The sequence below is a fragment of the Ursus maritimus genome, unplaced genomic scaffold (genome assembly GCF_017311325.1).
Source record: "Ursus maritimus isolate PB19 unplaced genomic scaffold, ASM1731132v1 scaffold_14, whole genome shotgun sequence".
Lineage (NCBI taxonomy): Eukaryota > Metazoa > Chordata > Mammalia > Carnivora > Ursidae > Ursus > Ursus maritimus.
Window position 1 is genome coordinate 51267339 of NW_024423786.1, and position 19135 is coordinate 51286473.

The 19135-nt window shown below is 50.4% G+C and overlaps 1 protein-coding gene across 1 annotated transcript in view; it reads right to left on the reverse strand.

The window, feature by feature from the left end:
• The window catches only part of INSR (insulin receptor), a 108138-nt gene that overhangs the window by 32591 nt on the left and 56412 nt on the right, over positions 1–19135 (reverse strand). Inside the window, exons 2-9 of the mRNA XM_040629381.1 lie at positions 17053–17374; positions 11770–11918; positions 10568–10712; positions 8219–8433; positions 7171–7297; positions 5365–5615; positions 3922–4089; positions 53–254 (exon numbers count right to left, since the gene is read on the reverse strand). Of these exons, the coding sequence (XP_040485315.1) occupies positions 53–254; positions 3922–4089; positions 5365–5615; positions 7171–7297; positions 8219–8433; positions 10568–10712; positions 11770–11918; positions 17053–17374 (1579 nt within the window). The remainder of the gene's footprint in view (positions 1–52; positions 255–3921; positions 4090–5364; positions 5616–7170; positions 7298–8218; positions 8434–10567; positions 10713–11769; positions 11919–17052; positions 17375–19135) is intronic.

Genomic DNA, 19135 nt, shown 5'->3' on the forward strand with positions numbered 1-19135 from the left:
GGTAATGAACACCCCCCCCCCCACCGCCGCGGAGCCAACGAAGAGTCCTGACCTGGGGACGAACACCACATTGTGCAGGTAATCCTCGAAGGTCTTCCTGAACGAGGACTCCTCCAGCTCCTTGAGGATCTGAGAGTCCGTCTTGGGGCAGGAACAGCACTCGCCGGCAGACTCCTCGTACTCACTCTGGTTGTGCTTCTGCGAGCCCTCGGCCTCGAACGGCGGAGACCAGGTGCGGGAGGGCAGCTTCAACCCTAGAGACAGGCAGAGCGGGTGGCCTTGGATCCTCCCCCCGACCCCGTAACACACACACCGCCAAGGGGGTCTTCTCGGGGGTGCTGGCATATGGGACACCTGTGCATGTCAGGGTGTTCCAGAAACCAGAAGATGCCATAATCCCATTGGGCTGGAGACTGTAAGGTAACCAGGTATGTCCCAGCCCCACAGAACCTACAGTCTAGTGGCTGGTAATGGGCGGGGGGGGTGGGGAGGCTACATAATAAACACACACACATACGCCCTGGGTCAGCTGGCAGGGTGAACGCACAGAGGGTGTCGGGCTGATGCTTTTCACAAGGTGGTCTCGGAGGAAGTGACCGCTGAGCAGTCCCAAATGACAGAAAGGAATGAGCTATGCACACATCTCAGTGTAAAACAGTTCAGATGGAGCAAAAAGCAAGTGCAAAGTCCCTGGGGTAGGAATTTCCTTGGCATGCCAGAAGACACCAAGAACCCCAAGTAGCTAGCAGGACAGAATGAGAGACAGGACGGTGGGAGGTGGGATTAGAAAAAGACTACGGGAGGCCATAGAAAGGGTCCGCCCTACAGACCCAGTGGTTACAAATAAAAGAATCTACAGTTCATTCAGGAGTCCAGAAGTCAGAGTACAGCAGTGGTTCTTCCCCAGGGTTGTGGGGTGGGGGGTGATTCTGCACCGTCCCCCACTCCCAGGACACTGGACAAGGGCTGGAGGTGTTCTGGCGGTAAGGAACGCTGGGGGGCGGAGGAGACTCTGGCACCCGGGGGGTGAGGCCGGGAGTGCTGTTCACCATCGGACAAGGCACAGGACAGCCCCTCCCCAGAGAACGATCCGGCCCCAAATGTCAACAGGGCTGAGGTGGAGAAACTGCACAACGTGAGGGGAGATGGGGGAAGACTTTTTTCAAATAAGCACAGAAAAGGGATTGAAAAAGAAAAAAGAATTAAAAAAAAAAAAAAAAGAACACCAACTTCTGGAAGGCAGTGTCCTAAAAACACAAAGTCGTTTTGTAAGTACCGCAGCCGGCCGTGAATCGACCCCTGAGTCCAATCCCAGGGACACCTGCCATCCACCGTGTGGGCCACAGAGACGCTTCAGGTGTGACTGCGAGGATGAATGCTACTCTCTCCGGGCAAAATCCACGGAGGGCCCTGGGTTCACCTCTCCCGCCGCCAGCATTTGTGCCCGAAGCCTCCTAAGGGCTACCGAGCATTTTTTTTCCTCTCCCCTTGAATGGGTCCTGGAGACAATGGGCTCTAAGTACCTCCCCATGAATGGTGAGTATCCACTTGGAAGCTCAAGTATTTATACAGCTGTGAACGGCTACAAGGGACTCTTAAAAATACTTCTGACATTTATTAATAGACACAGACTAACCTGGCTGGGTTACCCATTAGAGGGACTGGTCAGGGCATTACGGGTAGAAGAAAAAGGTCGGGATTCCTTTGTCAGGGAGCATCCTGAGAATTTTCTGGAGAGGAAAGGACTTTTTCATCAGGCCAGACACAGTTCCTCACTCCTGTTACCCTCTCCGGCCCCCACCGCAGGGCACGTAGTGTCCCATGGTTTTTCTGTGATGACAGTAGAAGTATAGGTAATGGGACACCTAGGACAGTCCCATCCACACAGACGACAGAGGAGACGGTGGGCGCCAGGGCTGGGGGAGGGGGTGGGGAGTCCGTGCTTCATGGGGACAGAGTCTGTTAGGGAAGATGAGAAAGTTCTGGAGACGGATGGTGGGGACACCAATAAGTGTGCTTATCGTCACTGAACCACGCACTGAAAACTGGTTAAGATAGTCAATTCTCTGTTGTATGTATTTCACCACAATTTTTAAAAATGCAGTTGATAACACTGTATTCTAGAACTGAAATATGCTAAGGGAGCAGAAGTTAAATGTCCCCCCACACACATACACACAAAGACAAAAATACGAAGTGATGGGCGTATGAACGCACTCCCTACCTGGGAGAAATCCCTTTACGGCATACGCGTGTATCAAAATCATCCTGATGGGCACTTTCAATATCTTACAGCTCTACCTTTCAGTGTCTTATAATTCAACCATATTTCAATAAAGCTTGGAGGAAAAAAACCCACCGGTAATACTAATGGGAAACCACGACTAGTCATAGTAAGCTTATTTATTTTGCGTTTTTTTTTCAGATTGTGGCAAAATCCATGTAACATAAAATTTACCATCTTAATCATTTCTAAGTGCACCGCTCCGTGGCCTTAGGTGCGTTCACACTGTCGTGCAACCACTCCCACCCTCCGTCTCCAGAACTTTCTCATCTCCCCGAACTGAGACTCTGCCTTCATGAAATACTGACTCCCCTCCCCCTAACCGAACCCTGGCTCCCACCATCTACCTTCTGCCTCTGTGCACAGGACTCCCCTAGGGACCTCCTATGGTGGAATCGGACCATAGCTGTCCTTAGTAAGTTTATTTTTCAATTCCATAAATTTTGTGATCATTACAAATTAAGCCAGGTTTAAATGGCCACATTGTAATGATAGATTTAGACTTCCAGAATTAAAGTTGTTACTCCTTAAAAAAAAAAAAAAAGGAAAGCACTGAGGGCCACTGCTGGTGGTGGTTCAAGCTGGTGGTTTCGGTTACTCGAATGCAGGGCCAACAGCTCACAGCTAAGCCGAGGCCTGGGCTTGCTGCTGAGTTATATAAAGCATCTGAGGAGATAAATCACGTTTGCAAGCCTCAGCTCAGGCGGGGAATGAGGTCACAGGCATACATATAGCACATGATCTTAGAGCTGGGACAGCTCCCGGAGATCATCTGGCCTCCTGCCCCTTCTCCCGAAAAGGAGGCAGCCAGTGACAAGCTCGGTGACTTGCCCAAAGCCCTACAGCAGGTCAGAAGTCCAGCCAGGAGTCGGCTTCAGACTCAAGGCCTCCGCCATGCCTCGCCAGAGGTCCCTGAGCCTCTGCCTCCAAGATCAAGGGCTGAGGAAATCACTCACTCAAAACAATCTAAAGAAAAATAAATACAAACATAAAAAAACAAACAAAAAACTAAAGGAAAAAAATGACATCTGTTTCTCTGGTTTGATGGGTTTTTTTTTTAAATCCAGCTTTAAAAGTTTAAGCTAATTTATACAAACTAGTTTGAGGCTCAAATAATTTCCTATTTTCCTGCAAACAGATGAAACCTGTTAAGTAAACGAGATTAAAGACGGCGGGGAGGGGGGAATAATCATCACTAGTATAAATTTTTCATGGAAAGCACAGAAGGGAACACATTATCACTCCTCGCTACCTCAATCCTTACAATGTAAGGGTCTAAATGTGGGGGCTAAAACTCTTCCCTGACTTTTGTCATTAACCTCTCGACTCCTGGCTTAGCCCCAAAATCCAGGGGGTGAACAGAGCTGCATCCCCACAGCGGGCAAGGGGGAGGGGGAGAAAATTTCAGAAGGAAATGGTGCCAAGACATGGGAACTGTCTGGTTTTGACACGAGTCTTCAGAGTGTCGTGAGGCGGTGGTATGTAGAAATGTGTCCGTGTGTTTTTGTACAAGAGGCAATGGAGCGTGTGGGCACCTGGCCCCACACTTACACTGGGAAGCCAGCACGGGGGGAGATGCTTGCCCGGAAGCAGAACCAAACGGCTCATCTGCTCCCACACTCCCCGCCTGCACTCACCTTTGAGGCAATAATCCAATTCATACAGCTCACTGTCTTCTGCCTGCCTCTCCCAGAAAACCAGGTAGTGTGTGATGTTGCCATTGGGGTCAGAGGGAGGCTTCCACTTCAGAATAATCTGGGATGAGGAATTCGAGACGGAGATTGGATCCAGGGGGACGGAAGGGTCTGCAAAGGAGAAGGGAACAGGTGCTTGGTGAGCAGGAGGGGAACCGAGGGTGGGGCGGACGTACGAAAGAACACACTGGTTAGAGATATCACGGGGATGTTCACTGCAGTGTTATTTAATAGCAGAGGAAACCGAGGACGTGTGGAAAGCTCACCGGGCAAGCGCACGGGGTACCAAGTTACAGTCCATTCATACCACAGATCACACAGCCATACGTTTCCTCATTTATGCAACAGAAGGCCCAAACTGGGTGCCAAGCTGTCTCTGTTCCAGGCACTGGAAAGATGCTGGGGAAAGGGAGGGCAGTGGGAAGAGATGAATAAACTCACATTTTCCAGGTAACATCTGCCCCACGTTGAACCCAGTCACCGGGTAACTTTCAGCACTTGGATGCCAGGCATCCACATCTCTGAGACGGCACCTCCTCTAACACCCCCCAAAACGCACCACCTTTGGGCTCCACAAAACCTGCCCCTCAAGAAAGCAGATGGCTGAAGGACTCAGCGAGGGGTGGAGGAGTGAGGCTCTCAAGGCAGAGGGCATCGTGGGTACAAAGATCCAGAAGCTAGAAGCTTCCAGAAACTGTGGAGTCCTTGGTATTGCTGGAGGAGACAGGAAGAGGGGGGCATCGGCCAAAAGAGCTGGGCTGGCTCCTAAGGCCTGGAGTGAATCCCACGGGGCAGGGTTTCTCACCCTCAGTGCTACGGACATTTGGGGCCAGATCATTCTTTGTTGTGGGGTCTACCCTGTGCACAGATGCTAAGCAGCATAGAATGCCTATAGCCCCACGTCCACCGTCATCGCAACCAAAACTGTCGCCAGACATCACCAAATGTCCGCGGAGGGGGCAGAATCACCCCAGGGTTGAGAACCTCTACGATCGGAGAAGGACTTAGGCTTTATGGAAATACAAACCCCACTGAATTGCTAAGAAACAGTTCAGCCCCCTTCAAAAAAATGAAGGGGGGAGGAGCACAGAGATGAAATAAAAATAACAAAACATTGTAATTGTTGAAGCTGGGAGATAGTCTGTGGGGCTCATTTTTCTCCTACTTTTGTGAATTTCTGGAAATTTTCCAGAATGGGAAGGAATATACACACACACACACACACACACACACACAGCTTGTTGCCACTGCCTTGTCCTTTGAAATTATAAACTTCGGCACCCGGCTCTTTCAGAAGCCAATAACCACATCAAAGAGTACGTCCTGCAACATCACCATGTCAACGTGTTCAAGGCCAGATGTCCATTTCACGTAAGAAACACTCACTAGTGGCATCTGTCTGCACATAGATGATGTCACTCTTGGCCCCGTACGTGCGGCGTTCATCAGAAAAGGTGACCAAGGTCTTGACAAAGATGGCATACTGGGTCCAGGGCTTGAGACCCCGCATCAGCCACCCTGGGTGGTTCTGTGACTTGGGGTCATTGGACCGCAAAGGCGGGTCAATGTCCACCACCGTCCAGCTGTTGGAGCCACACGCGTCCTGCCCGTCGAACTCGGTCACATTCTGATAAGGGCTTTCAAGACAAAGCAGAAGGCGGCGGTTATCATTCCATGACTCTCGCTCTGAGGACCGAGAAATGCAGCAGGGAAGGTGACATCCTACAGGGTTGCCTCCTGTTCACCGACAATCTTCTGCCACAAGGAAAAATGACACAGATCCCAGAGAGGAGGGACCCCTAGCTCAATTTTCTAACTATATCAGTAGTGATGACGATACCAACTACCTCGATACTTATTGGTAAGACCGCATGAGAGGGGCGCCGGGGTGGCTCAGTCGGTTAAGCATCCAACTCTTGATTTCGGCTCAGGTCATGACCTCAGGGTTGTGACAGCAAGCACCGCATCAGGCTCTACGCTCAGCATGGAGTCGGCTTGAGATTCTCTCTCCCTCTCTGCCCCTCCCCCCACCCCCTGTGTATGTGCGCTCTCTCTCTCAAATAAATAAATAAAATCTTAAAAAAGAAAAAAAAAAGACTGCATGAGAGATTGTGTGCTACTTCTCGGCACATAAATAAAAATATTTTTCGAAGACGAAACAATTATTAATATGAACACTATCAAGACTTCCATCACCTCCCTTTAAAATTTCAGCACAGTCAGGGGTCCCTGGCTAGCTGGGTCAGTGCAGCATGCAACTCTCGATCTCAGGGTTGTACGTTCAAGCCCCATGCTGGGTATAGAGATTACTTAAAAATAAGACCTATAAAAAAAATTTTTCAGCACAGGCGCATACAGGAGACCCTTGAACAACATGGGCCGAACCGCGTGGATCCACTCACGTGCAGATTTTTTACAGTACAGGACCATATACGCTTTCCCTCCCTTATGACTTTTTAAATAACATTTTCTTTTCTCTAGCTGACTTTCTTGTAAGAATACAGTCTATAATACATATACAAAATACGTGTTAATCGACAGGTTATGTTATTGGTAAGGCTTCTGGTCAATAGTAAGCTATTAGTAGCTAAGTTGTGGGGAATTCAAAAATCATATGTGGGTTTTTTTATTCGGGGGGTGGTCAGTGCCCCTAATTTTGGCATTGTTCAAGGGTCAACTGTACTCAAAATGACCGGGTGTTGTTTAATGGGGACAGTCTTAGTTTGGGAAGAAGAGAAAGTTCTAGAGACGGACACTGGAGACAGGTGATAACACTGCGAATGTGCTTAATGCCACTGAGCCTGCACAGAAACACAGCTCAAATGGCCAATTTTATGTTTTGTAAGTTTTGCCACAATTCTTTAAATGTTGGGAAAAAATACAAAATAGACACAAAAGTCAATCTTTAAAAACCCACTAAGTGGACTGAGCAAGTTTTGTTAAGGGTATCTTGGTGAGATATATGGACGTGAGGCAAAACGGAACACTGCTGTAGGGAATGGGCCAAAAGAAACCGGTTTGTTTTAATTTCTGGTTTTAACAATGGGGGTGTTACTAACCTCACATGCCATCAGCTTGTGAGATGGCAGAAAGGGACTTATGACAGCTATTCCCCGAGGAAGAGAGAGACAGGAGTCTCAGGGGGAGCCTCGAACACACACAACCCCCACACCTCTTTACCCTCCTACTTACGCCTCTTTGTAGAAAAGCATGAAGCCCAGGAGGTCTCGGAAGTCAGGGGGCCAGTATGGCTCCCATTTCAGCAAGATCTTGTCATATGATGTCCGAATGTAAGAAAATTTAAGGAGTTCGTTTTCACCTAGGAAAGATTAAAAACAGTAACAGTATTAAAAACTTGTTTCAGTCCAGCCCGAAACAGGGGATCCTATATCCCTAAGAGCACCCGTGAGAAGGGGCACGTCAATCTGCTATTCCCTCGATGGGTCTCACTCCCACGCACCTTCTCCCGGGGTCTGGGGGCAAGAGCTGGTCATGTGAGTTGGCTGCGACCATCAGCCAGTGACTTGGCCAGATGCTCAACAGAGTAACGGCAGTCAGCACCGAACCGAGAAGGACACCAGGCCAATCACTGCTGGGAAAAGTGATTTTCAAGAGTAACATTTGTCCGGGCACAATATTGTCATATGTGTGGGCTTTCGAGCCTTACATGTCGGAAGACATAACTCCAGTGCAAAATGAACACACGCCAAGGGAGTGCAGAGAGCGTGCAGATCTCGGAGAGACAATGCCTTAGAAAGAGTGCAATGTAAGCCCTCCCTTAAGCTCCACCCCAACCTTGCGCTCTCCCTCCCCTGAATTCCCACACTCTGCCGCAAGGACCCAACTCTACGCGAGGGTATTATATGGAAGCCTTGGCGCCTCAAGGCTCAGGTGTCCCTTCAAGAGAGCACCTGCCAGAGGAGTGCAGTCAGCTAGCAGCCTCCAGCTCTACAGCCGCTAAGGGACCTGCTACAGCATTGGAGCCAAGGCCATCCACACAGAGGAATCAAATCATTCATTCATTCATTCAATGCCGATGTGGCACCTTCCAGCATCAGGCACTGTATCTCTCTAATCACAGAGATAAGATACACCTGTCCTCGGTATTTCAAACTAGAACTCTGTGAGACAGAGTTGTTTTAGCTCACTGGGGGCAATGACACCTGCCCCGAGGGCCAGTGCAGTGTCCGAGGAGGAGGGCAGCCACCTGGGCTGGAAGGACCAGGACATCCCCACTTACAAGACGCCTGGTCCCCATTGGTCTTCAGGGCAATGTCGTTCCTCTCCTGGCGCCCCTTGGTTCCTGAAACTTCCTCCATCTTGTGAATTTCCGACAAGCAGAGTTTGGGATTATAGTGGAAGAAGAGCTTCCCCTGAGTGATGGTGAGGTTGTGTTTGCTCCAGTCCCACAGCTGCCTTAGGTTCTGGTTGTCCAAGGCGTAGAAAGAGTAGTTCCTATGGAAACATACACAAACCTAGTCATTCACTGGCTTGTCACCTCCAACGCCAAGACAACAGGGCCATGGCTGGAGTTGTGACCCTGAGGAGCACAAAAACGGACAGAACCTGGGTCCTTGATGGCACTGCTGGACAGCCGTCCTCAGACTTGTTGCTCATGAGTCTATCTCCGTCTGCATGAAACACAGCTAGTCTGGCTTTCTGCTGTTTTACTGACCTAAATAGAGTCAGCAGACCTCGAGGGGAGAGGATCTGAGAAATGAACATGGACAGCTGGGGCAAGGAGAGGAGTTCCATTTTGTACATGTGGCATTCGAGGCTTCCAGGGGTCACCCCGCTAGAGACAGGCTCGAGAGTAAGCCAGGGCTAGAGGTCGCAGCACACATAGGACATCGTGAGAGACACAGCCAAGGCTGGGAGCCCAGCACACTAACTCTCAAAGGCAGGTGGAGTAAAGGGATCTGGGAGGGAGATGAGGAGGCAGGGAGAGTATCTCCAGGAAGTAGAATCCTATGGGCCAGAGATGAGAATTTCAGCAAGGAGCAGGTGCAGCCAATGTCAAAGGGGACCAGGAGGTGAGAAGGTACAGGACACAACACTCCCAGGTCCCGGTTAAGCCAGCACTCCAACTCATAACGAAGCCCAAAGCACATCTGGAGGGCACAAAGTCTGAGCAGTACCCCCTGCGATTTCCCAGGAGTGACTGTATCAATTTCCTTGGCTAGATCTCTCGACACGTCCCAGCACATTCCTTCTGCAGGCACTGTCTCCTAACAGATCCTTTGGGGGGGCTTTAAAAACCCCTAAGTTCTATCATTATAAGTACAGCTAATGATACTGTATCACATATTTAAAAGCTGCTAAGAAAGGAGATCTTTAAAAAGTTCTGGTGGCTCAGTCAGTTGGGCGCCTGCCTTTGGCTTAGGTCATGACCCCAGGGTCCTGGGATCGAGCCCCACATCCAGCTCCCTGCTCAGTGGGGAGCCTGCTTCTCTCTCTCCACCACCCCTGCTCATGCTCCCTCTTGCTATCTCTCTCTCAAATAAATAAAATCTTAAAAAAAAAAGTTCTCAACACAAGAAAAAAAATTCGAACTGTATGTGGTGCTGGTTGTTAACCAGTTACCATGGTGATCATTTTGCAATATATGCAAATACAGACTCACTATGTCATACACCGAAACTAACATAATACTGCAGGTCAACTGCACCTCAATTAAAAAAAAAAACAAAAAACGCAAGTTCCCCCCCACCGCCCCCAGTTTTATTGAGATATAACTGATTTATAACACTGTATTCGTTTCAGGCATCCAACATTACGATTTGCTCTTTGTAGATATCGTGAAATGATCACCACCATACGTTCAGTTCATATCCATCACCTCACATGATTTTTTTTAAAAAAAATTGTTTCTTGTGATGAGAACTTTTAGAATTTATGCTCTTAGGGCGCCTGGGTGGCTCAGTGGGTTAAGCGTCTGCCTTCGGCCCAGGGCGTGATCCCAAGGTCCTGGGATCGAGCCCCACATCAGGCTCCCTGCTCAGCAGGGAGTCTGCTTCTCCCTCTCCCTCTGCCTGCTGCTCCCCCTGCTTGTGTTCTCTCTCTCTGTCAAATAAATAAAAAAAAATTAATTTAAAAAAATAAGATTTACGCTCTTAGCAAATTTCAAATGTATAATGCGGTATTGTTAACTACGGTCACCATGGGTACATTACGTCCCCACGACTTATTTATTTTATGACTGGAAGTCTGTACCTTTTGACCCACGCACCTGTTTCCCCCACCCTCTACCCCTGCCTCTGGCAACCACCACTCTTTCTCTGTATCTTGAAGCTTGGTGTGGTCTTGTTTTTGATTCCTCATATAAGTGAGGTCCTACAGCATTTGTCTTTCTCTGACATGCTTCCCTCAGCGTAACACCCTCAAGGTCCATACGTGTTGTTGCAAAAGGCAGGATTTCCTTCCTTTTTATGGCTGAGTGATATTCCACCGTATGTACCAGCCACATCTTTCTCCATTCATCCGTCCATGGACCCAGGTGTTTCCGTGTCTTGGCAAAAACCCCTCAGTTGTTTTAACTCCCGAACCCCCTAGTGAGCATTCGGGCCACACACGGAACCAGGCCACGTACCCGATTTCCAAGGTCTCTCCTCGAATCAGCCGTAACTTCCGGAAAAAGGAAAGGGACACAAGAGCGTAGGATCTCCGGATTTTCAGATACCCGGAAATTTCTTCAATGAGTCCGAGGTTGGCCTCCAGCTCAGCTGCCAGGTTGTCTAAGGAAAGGAGAGAATATCCAGTGAGCTTCTACAGAAATATTTTAATCTTCCCATAATCTCTCACAGTGAGGCGTCAACCTAGAGGCTTCAAGTGACTTCGAAGTACCCTGATCAAAATGCCTCGTCCTTAGAATACCACCCAAAGCCTTTACTGCAGGGTCTGCAAGTCCCTATATAAGTGACCAGCGCGCGTTTTTTTCTCATCCTTTACCTTGTCTGCCCGCCTCCAGACACATGGGCCTCCCCACCATCCCTTAAGCCAGGCATCCTTCTGCCTCAGGACCTTTGCACTGGCTTCCTCCTTTACCCAGAATATTATTCTCTCATAGATCTGCTTGGTTTGCTTCATCTCCAGCTCAAAGCATCTCCTCAGAGCAGAAACCCTTCAAAAATAGCAGACCCCTTTATTCTCTTATTCAGAGGCTGGCCAATGACAGACAGCCCAGTGGCCAAATCCAGTCTTAGATTTTGTAAATAACGTTTAATTGGAAAAGAGCCACGCCCATTTGTTCACAGGTTTTCTGCGGCTGTTTTTACAGCCGCAGAGTTGAGTAGTTATGGCAGAGACCATCCAGCCTGCAAAGCTGAATACATTTATTATATGGCCCCTTATAAGAAGACGTTACCGATCTCGGCTCCCCCCATTACCCTGCTTTACTTCCCTTCCTAGTGGGGTCCACCCCAAGTTTAAGTTATACGTTGATGTGTTTATTTGTAAGATCCATCCTGCCTGGGCTTTGCTTTGTTCGCTGTGAGTATTCGATAAATGTTTGCTGAATAAATAAAAAAGGGATGCCTTTTTGCCTGCGACGGTATTTCTGGAAACACGGGCCCCCAGACCTGACACAGGGCACACGGCCTACTTGTTAAAAATGCAGATCCCTGCGTAAGAACATCAATTTCCAACTCGGAAAATTAGACTCTCTGGGTAGGCGGGGCCAGGACTGAGCTTCGAATTTCAGGTCTGGAAGCCAACTCCTCAACTGACTCCCCTGGTGTGTAGATGGGAAGGCGGGTCCCAGCCGGCAGCAGCCCCCACCCCCCGAGCACTCACTGCCCCCTCGAATGTTGATGATGAGGCTTCCGTTGACAACAGTGCAGCCTCGAAGCTCCTGGGCAGAGGTCACCGAGTCGATGGTCTTCTCGCCCTCCAGGATGTGGCAGACCTTGGGACAGGGGCCCAGGCATGGGGTGCACATCAGGCTGAAGAAAGAGCGGAGAGAGGGGGTCAGGGCACCCAGGACCCCACGTGCCAGGACTGCTCAGGGTCCCAAGGGACGGGACTTATTCTGTTACCCTAAGGTTGGGCGCTTCAACCACAGCACCGCTGACATCTGAGGCCGGAGAATTCTCCATCGTGAGCGTGTCCTGAGCCTGGAAGGCGGTGCGCAGCCTCCCTGGGCCTCACCCACTCGATGCCAGTAGCACCTGCCCCTCAGCACGACAGCCAAAAATGTCCCCAAACATCGTCCCCTGTGGGGACAGGGGACAAATCACCCCTGGTAAGAACCACCGTGTAAGGGGCAGGCGCATGCCGTCCTCCATGGTGGCAAGTCCTACAGCTTTACCCTGAAGGCAGGCGACTCATGCTTCTCCCCTAAAACGATGGGGCTCCTGCCATTCCCCAAAGTAATGGGATTGACACTGCACCCCAAGGAGGATCCCGTTCTACCCCGAAGACGCAGGACTCACGTCATCATACTCAAGGGACGGGACTTGCGTGTTAACCACAGTGATGGGAATTATTCCGAGCTGATGGACGTTCCGGAGGATTTCCACGGCCCCATACCACGGTGCTGCTGTGCCCACAGGGCAGAATTTGGGCCGCCGCCCCCAAGGAGACCAGGTGCTTGCTGTTGCGTGGGGTCTGATGTGCCCACGCCTGCAACACCACCTCTCACGGGATAGTGCATGGCGGCGGCAGCCCTCGGCTTGGGTGACTAGAGCCTATGGGCCTCGAACACACAGCCCCCGGGAGTCCTTCGGGAACCAGCCCTCCCCCACCAAGGTCTGACATGGGTTCTTGGCTAGCACAGCACTCCTAGGTCCAGGCAAGACACAGGATCCAGGTCAGGCTGGGCACCATCTTCCAACCCCCTGGGGGATTCAGAGGTGGGCACGCACCCAAGTCAGTCCAGCGAGGGTTTTACCAGAATTTCCCAGAGGGAGAAACTATCTAAAGTACTTGGCATGTAGAAAACAAGAATCGTCAGTCCTTGCTCTGTTGACCACTTTTTATTAGTGGTATCACTGTGGCTACCGTGGTTGGTTACCCACCCCTGGCATACCCAGTTCTTCAGAAGGACCTTGGTGACGGCAGTCCCAGGTCCGGGCACAGAGCTTCAGAGGCCCTGGGAATTCCCTGAGAGGAAGGAGCATCTTTGTTATGCTAGTGAGATGACGGTGTGGCCCTCCCTGCGTAGCTTTGGGATGGGGGCTGGTCACCAAGAAGACCACAGACGGGCTCAGATTTGTGGATCTTTCAACCACTGAAGATGGAGTTGAATCACACGGTCAAGGAGTCAATTATCAGAGTTACATAATGAGAGCCCACGGAAAATTCTGGACACCAGCTCGGTGAAGTTTCCTGGACAGTGAATGCAAACACATGCTGGGAGGGCCATGTCCCTGATTCCACGGGACAGAGCTGGGATTCCCCATGATAACGTGCGCGTCCTTAATAATAAAGCTGCAGCTGTAAGTGCCGTGTGAGCCCCCGACAGTGCGCTCTGACTGCCAAGGCATCCATTTCAGAAGACATCGCTCTGGAATAAACGCACCCCCAGCTGTAGGGCCCAGCTCTGAGCAACCCCGCCAGATAAGGAATTCGGCTGCCCCGCCCCTGAAGCTCCCTCTTTCAGAAAGCCCTGGGTGGCCCAGATAGTTGACTGCCTGAGTGACCCCACTTCTCCCTCCCCACCCCAATTCCTCTTCCTACACTTTAAATTCACCAGTAAAGGGTGAACCCACGAAACCCTGGACACCCCGCCCTCGGACCCTAACGAAGACAGAGAGCCCCAGGTCCACACTGCCTCTCTCTTTACCCATGATCTTGCTGTGCGGCCCGCGAGGGTGCCGTGTGCCCTCCTGCGAGGACTTGTGAGTCATCACCCTCGTTCCTCGAAGTTCCCGGATAGTCTTTGCTGAAGTGCGTCTAGCGATCATAATAAGAACCACAAGGGCCAGCCCAGCCATACATAGAGGCCCTGATGGGGAAACATCTGGAGCTCGCCACAAGCAACGTGTGCCTCCTGGGCGAGCCCTGCCGGCGTCCCTAACCGAGGGCGCTACCATGAACAGGCTCAGGACTGGCTGGAGGTATGGCTTTTTTTTTTTTTCTTTTTTTTTTTTTAATACTGTGACCTGTTCTAGCAAATTACTGAACCTAAAAAGGCTATGTGAGAACCCCTACATGTTTTGCCAACTGATGAGAAGTATGGGTGGCCTGGGTACCCCAAAGCGTGGCCGGCGTCTGCGGGGAAGCAGTGCTGTGGAGGACAGAGTCTGATGCTCACTCCGGGTAGCCAGGCGCAGAATCGCTCTGTAGACACCCGGTTGATAGCAGAACAGCGGGGCGGAAATGGACTAGGGACCAAATGTTTGGGTTCTTTTGTTGATTCTGCAAATACTCCCGGAGCACCTACTGTGACAGGTGATACTCCAAGCCAGGGGCCGGCCAACGACGGGCCCGCGGGCCAGATCCAGCTGGCCACCTGTCTTTGTAAATAACAGTAGGCTGGAACCGACCGCACCCATGGGTCTGCATATCATTGAGGGCTGCTCTTGCACTATAGGGGCTGAGCTGCCTAGCTGCAACAGAGGCCATATGGCCCTCAGAGCTGGAAATATTTACTATCTGGCCCTTTGCCAGCCCCCGTTCTAAGCTGCAGGCATGCATGAGTGAAACAGACGATCTACTTTCCCTGTGGGAGATTACAACGGCCCCAAGTTGTTTGCAGCCCACCCCACCACGAAGTGCCGTGTGCATCCCCATTCAGGGAATCTGGGCTTGGCCACGTGACTTGCTTTGGCCAATGGGATGTTAACAGATGTAACGCAAACAGAAGCTTGAGAAGTACTTGCACACCGGGGCAGGCCCTTCCTGGCTGCGGGGCTGAAGAACCACACAAGGGCTGCCCATCCGAGATATGAGAGGCTATGCTATAGCACCCAGTCGTGGCCGGTTCAGCCCAGACCGGACAAACCGCCCCTCAACCCATGAAACCATTATAAATCACAAATGAGTGTTGTTTTAAGCCACTAAGTGTTGGGTGGTTTGTTACACAGAAAGAGCTCACCCATACACTCGTGAAACATATGGTCGGGTTGGGTAAAAGTAACAAATCGCAATTAAAATATCAATTAGCCGTAAATGCCATGAAGAGTGAAAATGACGCCATGGGCCAAGAAGTGGCTGAATGCTAATTTAGACAGGGTGGTCAAACAGGGAAGGGTTCTTAGAGGAAGTAACTTTCCGGCAGGACCTGGTTGACAAGAAGCTGGCCTGGCAAAGATCATTCTAGGGGGAAGGAACAGGGATGCCCGATGCCCACCACACTCTTAACATTCACCCCAAATATCAAGCCCTCCTCGTCCCAGGAAAGAGCACCCCGGCGCTCCCACCAGGAACCTCAGAGTGACCATAGATACTGGTGGGGCTTTTTAATGAATCACGTGGCTTCCCAGTCCTCTGTTCCAAAACTATCAGAAACCATTTCCCAGATAAACCACCAGAATGGAAGAAAACCTATCTGGTCCTATTTGATATCAAACCACATTAGAAAATGAGAGCACTGGAGTCTTTCGTCAAATAAAAGCTTCAGAAGGAAAGCTAGTATTAAAAAAAAAACCAACAAAGTAAAATATTGCTGGGACAAGTTATAATTGGCATCCCTCACTTTGCCTTCGTTCCCTCGGTAAAGGTCCCAGGCTTCATAGGACAAGCTGCCAATCTCCCGGGGTTTGGGCTCTGGGGATGGCTGCACCATCGGCCAGCACATCAAAGAAATCCTCCTCTACGTCTCAAGTCTCAGTTACGGTCAGGAAAAAAAAAATACCTTTTATTTAAAGCCAGTGTCTTTGAAACAAACATCTCACCGGAAGATGTTAATATCCATGCTTTATTTCCAACGTGGAAAAAAAAACACAAAAAACAGAAATAAATCAAAAGGAATATGGTCATTTTCCCAACCTGACTGATAAACTGGCCAGGGGAAAAAAAGGAAAAAAAAAAAAAAGAAGGAAAAAAAAATCTCCGTCTGGCCTCCAAAGGTGATTTATAGAAGCCTATTTTTGGTCAACAAAGCCACTTGATAGGTTTTATCAAAAACAAGTAAAACAAAACACGTTGTACTTGCAGGTTTCACAAACACTCAAAGAGAGGCTCGTAAGAACTGAAATAAAGATTGTTTTCCTTCCCACCCACTCCACCCGGGGAAATAAAATTTCCCACCAGAACACGCTCGCTTGGCTAATTCTCAAGTCTGAAGAGGAAGATTTTTTACGTAAGCAGATCAGCTCAAGGCCCCTTGACGTGCGTCTGTTTCTGATTTGTTTTTTGTTGTTTTGTGGGGTTTTTTTTTTTCAAACCCTCAACACAAAAACCAGGAAACAGATTTTTTAAACTTGGTTACAGCCCCGAGACACCGAAATAGCTCATCTAAGAAGCTCACAGCACGAACAAAAAGTCTGCGATGTGCATAGGAAATTTGACTCACCCCCAAAGACAGAAAACCGTATTCCTCACCCGAACATTAGGGAACGAACGGTTTGATGGCACTGTCCTTCAAAATGCAGCAAAGTTCTGAGACGAGTCTAGAATGGAGCCTCTTCCTCCTTGTGCTCCGGGCTAATCTCAGCACGCTGTCTAGCTCCAGCGTGGAGAAAACATAAAAACCTCAGCTCTGTCCTTGGCTGTAACATTTGGGCAGCCGCATCCCCGGGGACAGTCCTGTCCATGTGAAGGATTCTAGTGGAAACCAAGGACTCCTGTCTTTCTGTCTTCTGTTCCCAAAGCCAAGCACAGAAAAACTTTTAAAAATGGTCTGTTAAGACAGGAAAATATTTACTCCCTCGTCCTTTACGGAAAGTTTGTCGACTCCGGCTCCAAAGACCAGGACCAACACAGGAGGCAGGAACAACATCCGACGGACTCAAGAATATCGGTACGCGGCAGCCACCCCCTCGCTCGCTGCCAGTTAACTCTAGTTTTTCACACAGTTTTAGCAGGTGCCACCCCCCACACACCACTACCACCACCAACCCCGCGTCGCTTCCCGTCTTTGCAGCCCCGCCGACCACCACCCCCGGCCACCCAGAAACTGTACCCAGGACTCACTTGCTGGAATTCATCGTGTAGCCAGAGGGGCACTCGGGGATGCACTTGTTATTGTGAATGACGTACTGGTGGCAGCCCTGTCTCCGGGAGTTCTTGCATTTGTTGTGCAAATCCTGGCAGAAGCTGAAGTTCACGCAGCGCCAGTCTTGGAAGTGGTAGTACGGGGGCGGGCAGGTCTCCACGCACCTGCCATCCAGGTAGAAGTTGCGACAGGCCACGCACTTGGTGGGGTCATCGGGCTCGGAGCAATTGCCTAAACACTCGCTGTGGCAGCAGAGGCCCTCGGCGGTGCAGCCGTGCGACTTGCAGATGGTGGGACAAACTGGAGGGACAGAGACAACAGCTGGTCAGCAGCTCTGCCCGACTGCCGTCTGCACAGGACGGCAAGTCCAGATGAGGGAGGGCAAGCCAAACAAAATAATAACAGTAAGGGTCTCGCTACTACCGCACTCGCTTCGCGCCAGGCACGGCTATTAACTCAGGTCAGCCCCCCCACCCAACCAGTGGTGTGCTCCTAAGCGTGTGAGACCACGTCGGGGAGGCAGGCAGGCAGAGAGGCTCTGACTCGCAGCATTTGCAAAGCGCCCTGGTGTAAATACCCCCACCTTGGTCCACTGGAAGCTACCAGCAAAATGCTGCTCAACGTTGTGCTGAGGAGAGACACACAGTAAGTAGCCCAGCGTTAAACAGCATCTCCACCGTTAGCTACAATAGTAGCACATAACCTCTAATGTGTAAGTAACCAAAAAATGTAGGGAGAGAATAGGAAGTGGTGAGCTCTGAGTATTTATTACCGCTGTTTTTAACATGATTTGTTCATCGTGAGTCAGTACTGTGTACATTTTCCTAACAGCTACTTTAATAGCTAGTTCACGAATTTCCTGAAAATCTGACAGTCGGTTCTAGCAAGCTGGCTCCAGCAAGCTTCTGCAGCACCCGTATAAACAGATACATTATTAGGGCCATTTCCTCCGCGTTACAAACGGGGAAACCAAGGTACGAGAAGGTGAAGCAAGTCACCCAAAGGTCATTTATCACTTCAACAGACATCTGATTGCCCTGATCTAGCTGTTGCAGCCGAGGAACAACGAACAAGGTGCAGGAACAACAAGGTGGCCGCAGCCCCTCCTTCCGGAGCACAGGGTCCGATGGAGGAGGTAGGTTCGTTCCTTAAACTCACAGATGCGCAATCCCATAAGCCACAAGCACGGAGCTGGAGGTAAGGGGAGGGGACATGTCTGTTGCAACCTGAGGAGATAATGAACAGGAAGAAAAGAGAAGGCCCTGCAGATGGGGAGGCCAGAGGCTTGCCTCTGATCTCGTGGCTGGGGGAGTTTCTGGTCCCCTGCAACTGAACTTGTCCACCAAAGGCTGGACTCTGCCCCGGGTTCCCGCAGCAGCTCGTCACCCACCCCCTCTCTCCCCATGTCTCGCTACTCATCGCTTCCTAATTACCCCTTGATTTCAGTCCCTTGGCATCTGGCCTGGTCCTTAATGACCAGGCCTCCCTGCCCAGGCTGTCGGCAAATCTGTCCGTGGACAAATGGATTCCCTGAGGCTGGACAGACCTCGGCTGCGGCACGGCCTGTTCTTGGAGTCTCTTTCTTCGCTCACTCACTCTGCACGGCTTGAAACACGGTTTGGAAGCTGGGGAGTGTTACTGACCCCAAGTCCTCAGGCTCTTTGGTGCAGCAACTTTAAGGCCCCAGTGGACCCCAACAACTGGCCCCAGGAAACAGAAGGGGCCCCTGAAGCTGCATTCACACAGGAGCAGTGCTGTCTCATGGAACTTTCTGCAAGGACGGGAACGTTCTCGAGACGCACTGTCCAACACAGTAGCCACTTCTCCCCTGTGGCTCTTGTGTGTGGTTACTGCAATGAGGAACCAATGTTTTTTAATCGTGGCAAAATACACACAGCATAAAATTGACCATCTTAGCCATTTTTAAGGGCACAGCTCAGTGGCACAAAGTGTACTCATGTTGTCATGCAACCATTCCCACCATCCATCTCCAGAACTTTCTCATCTTCCCAGACTGAAACTATGTCTCTCTTAAAACACGGACTCCCCACGCCCTGCCCA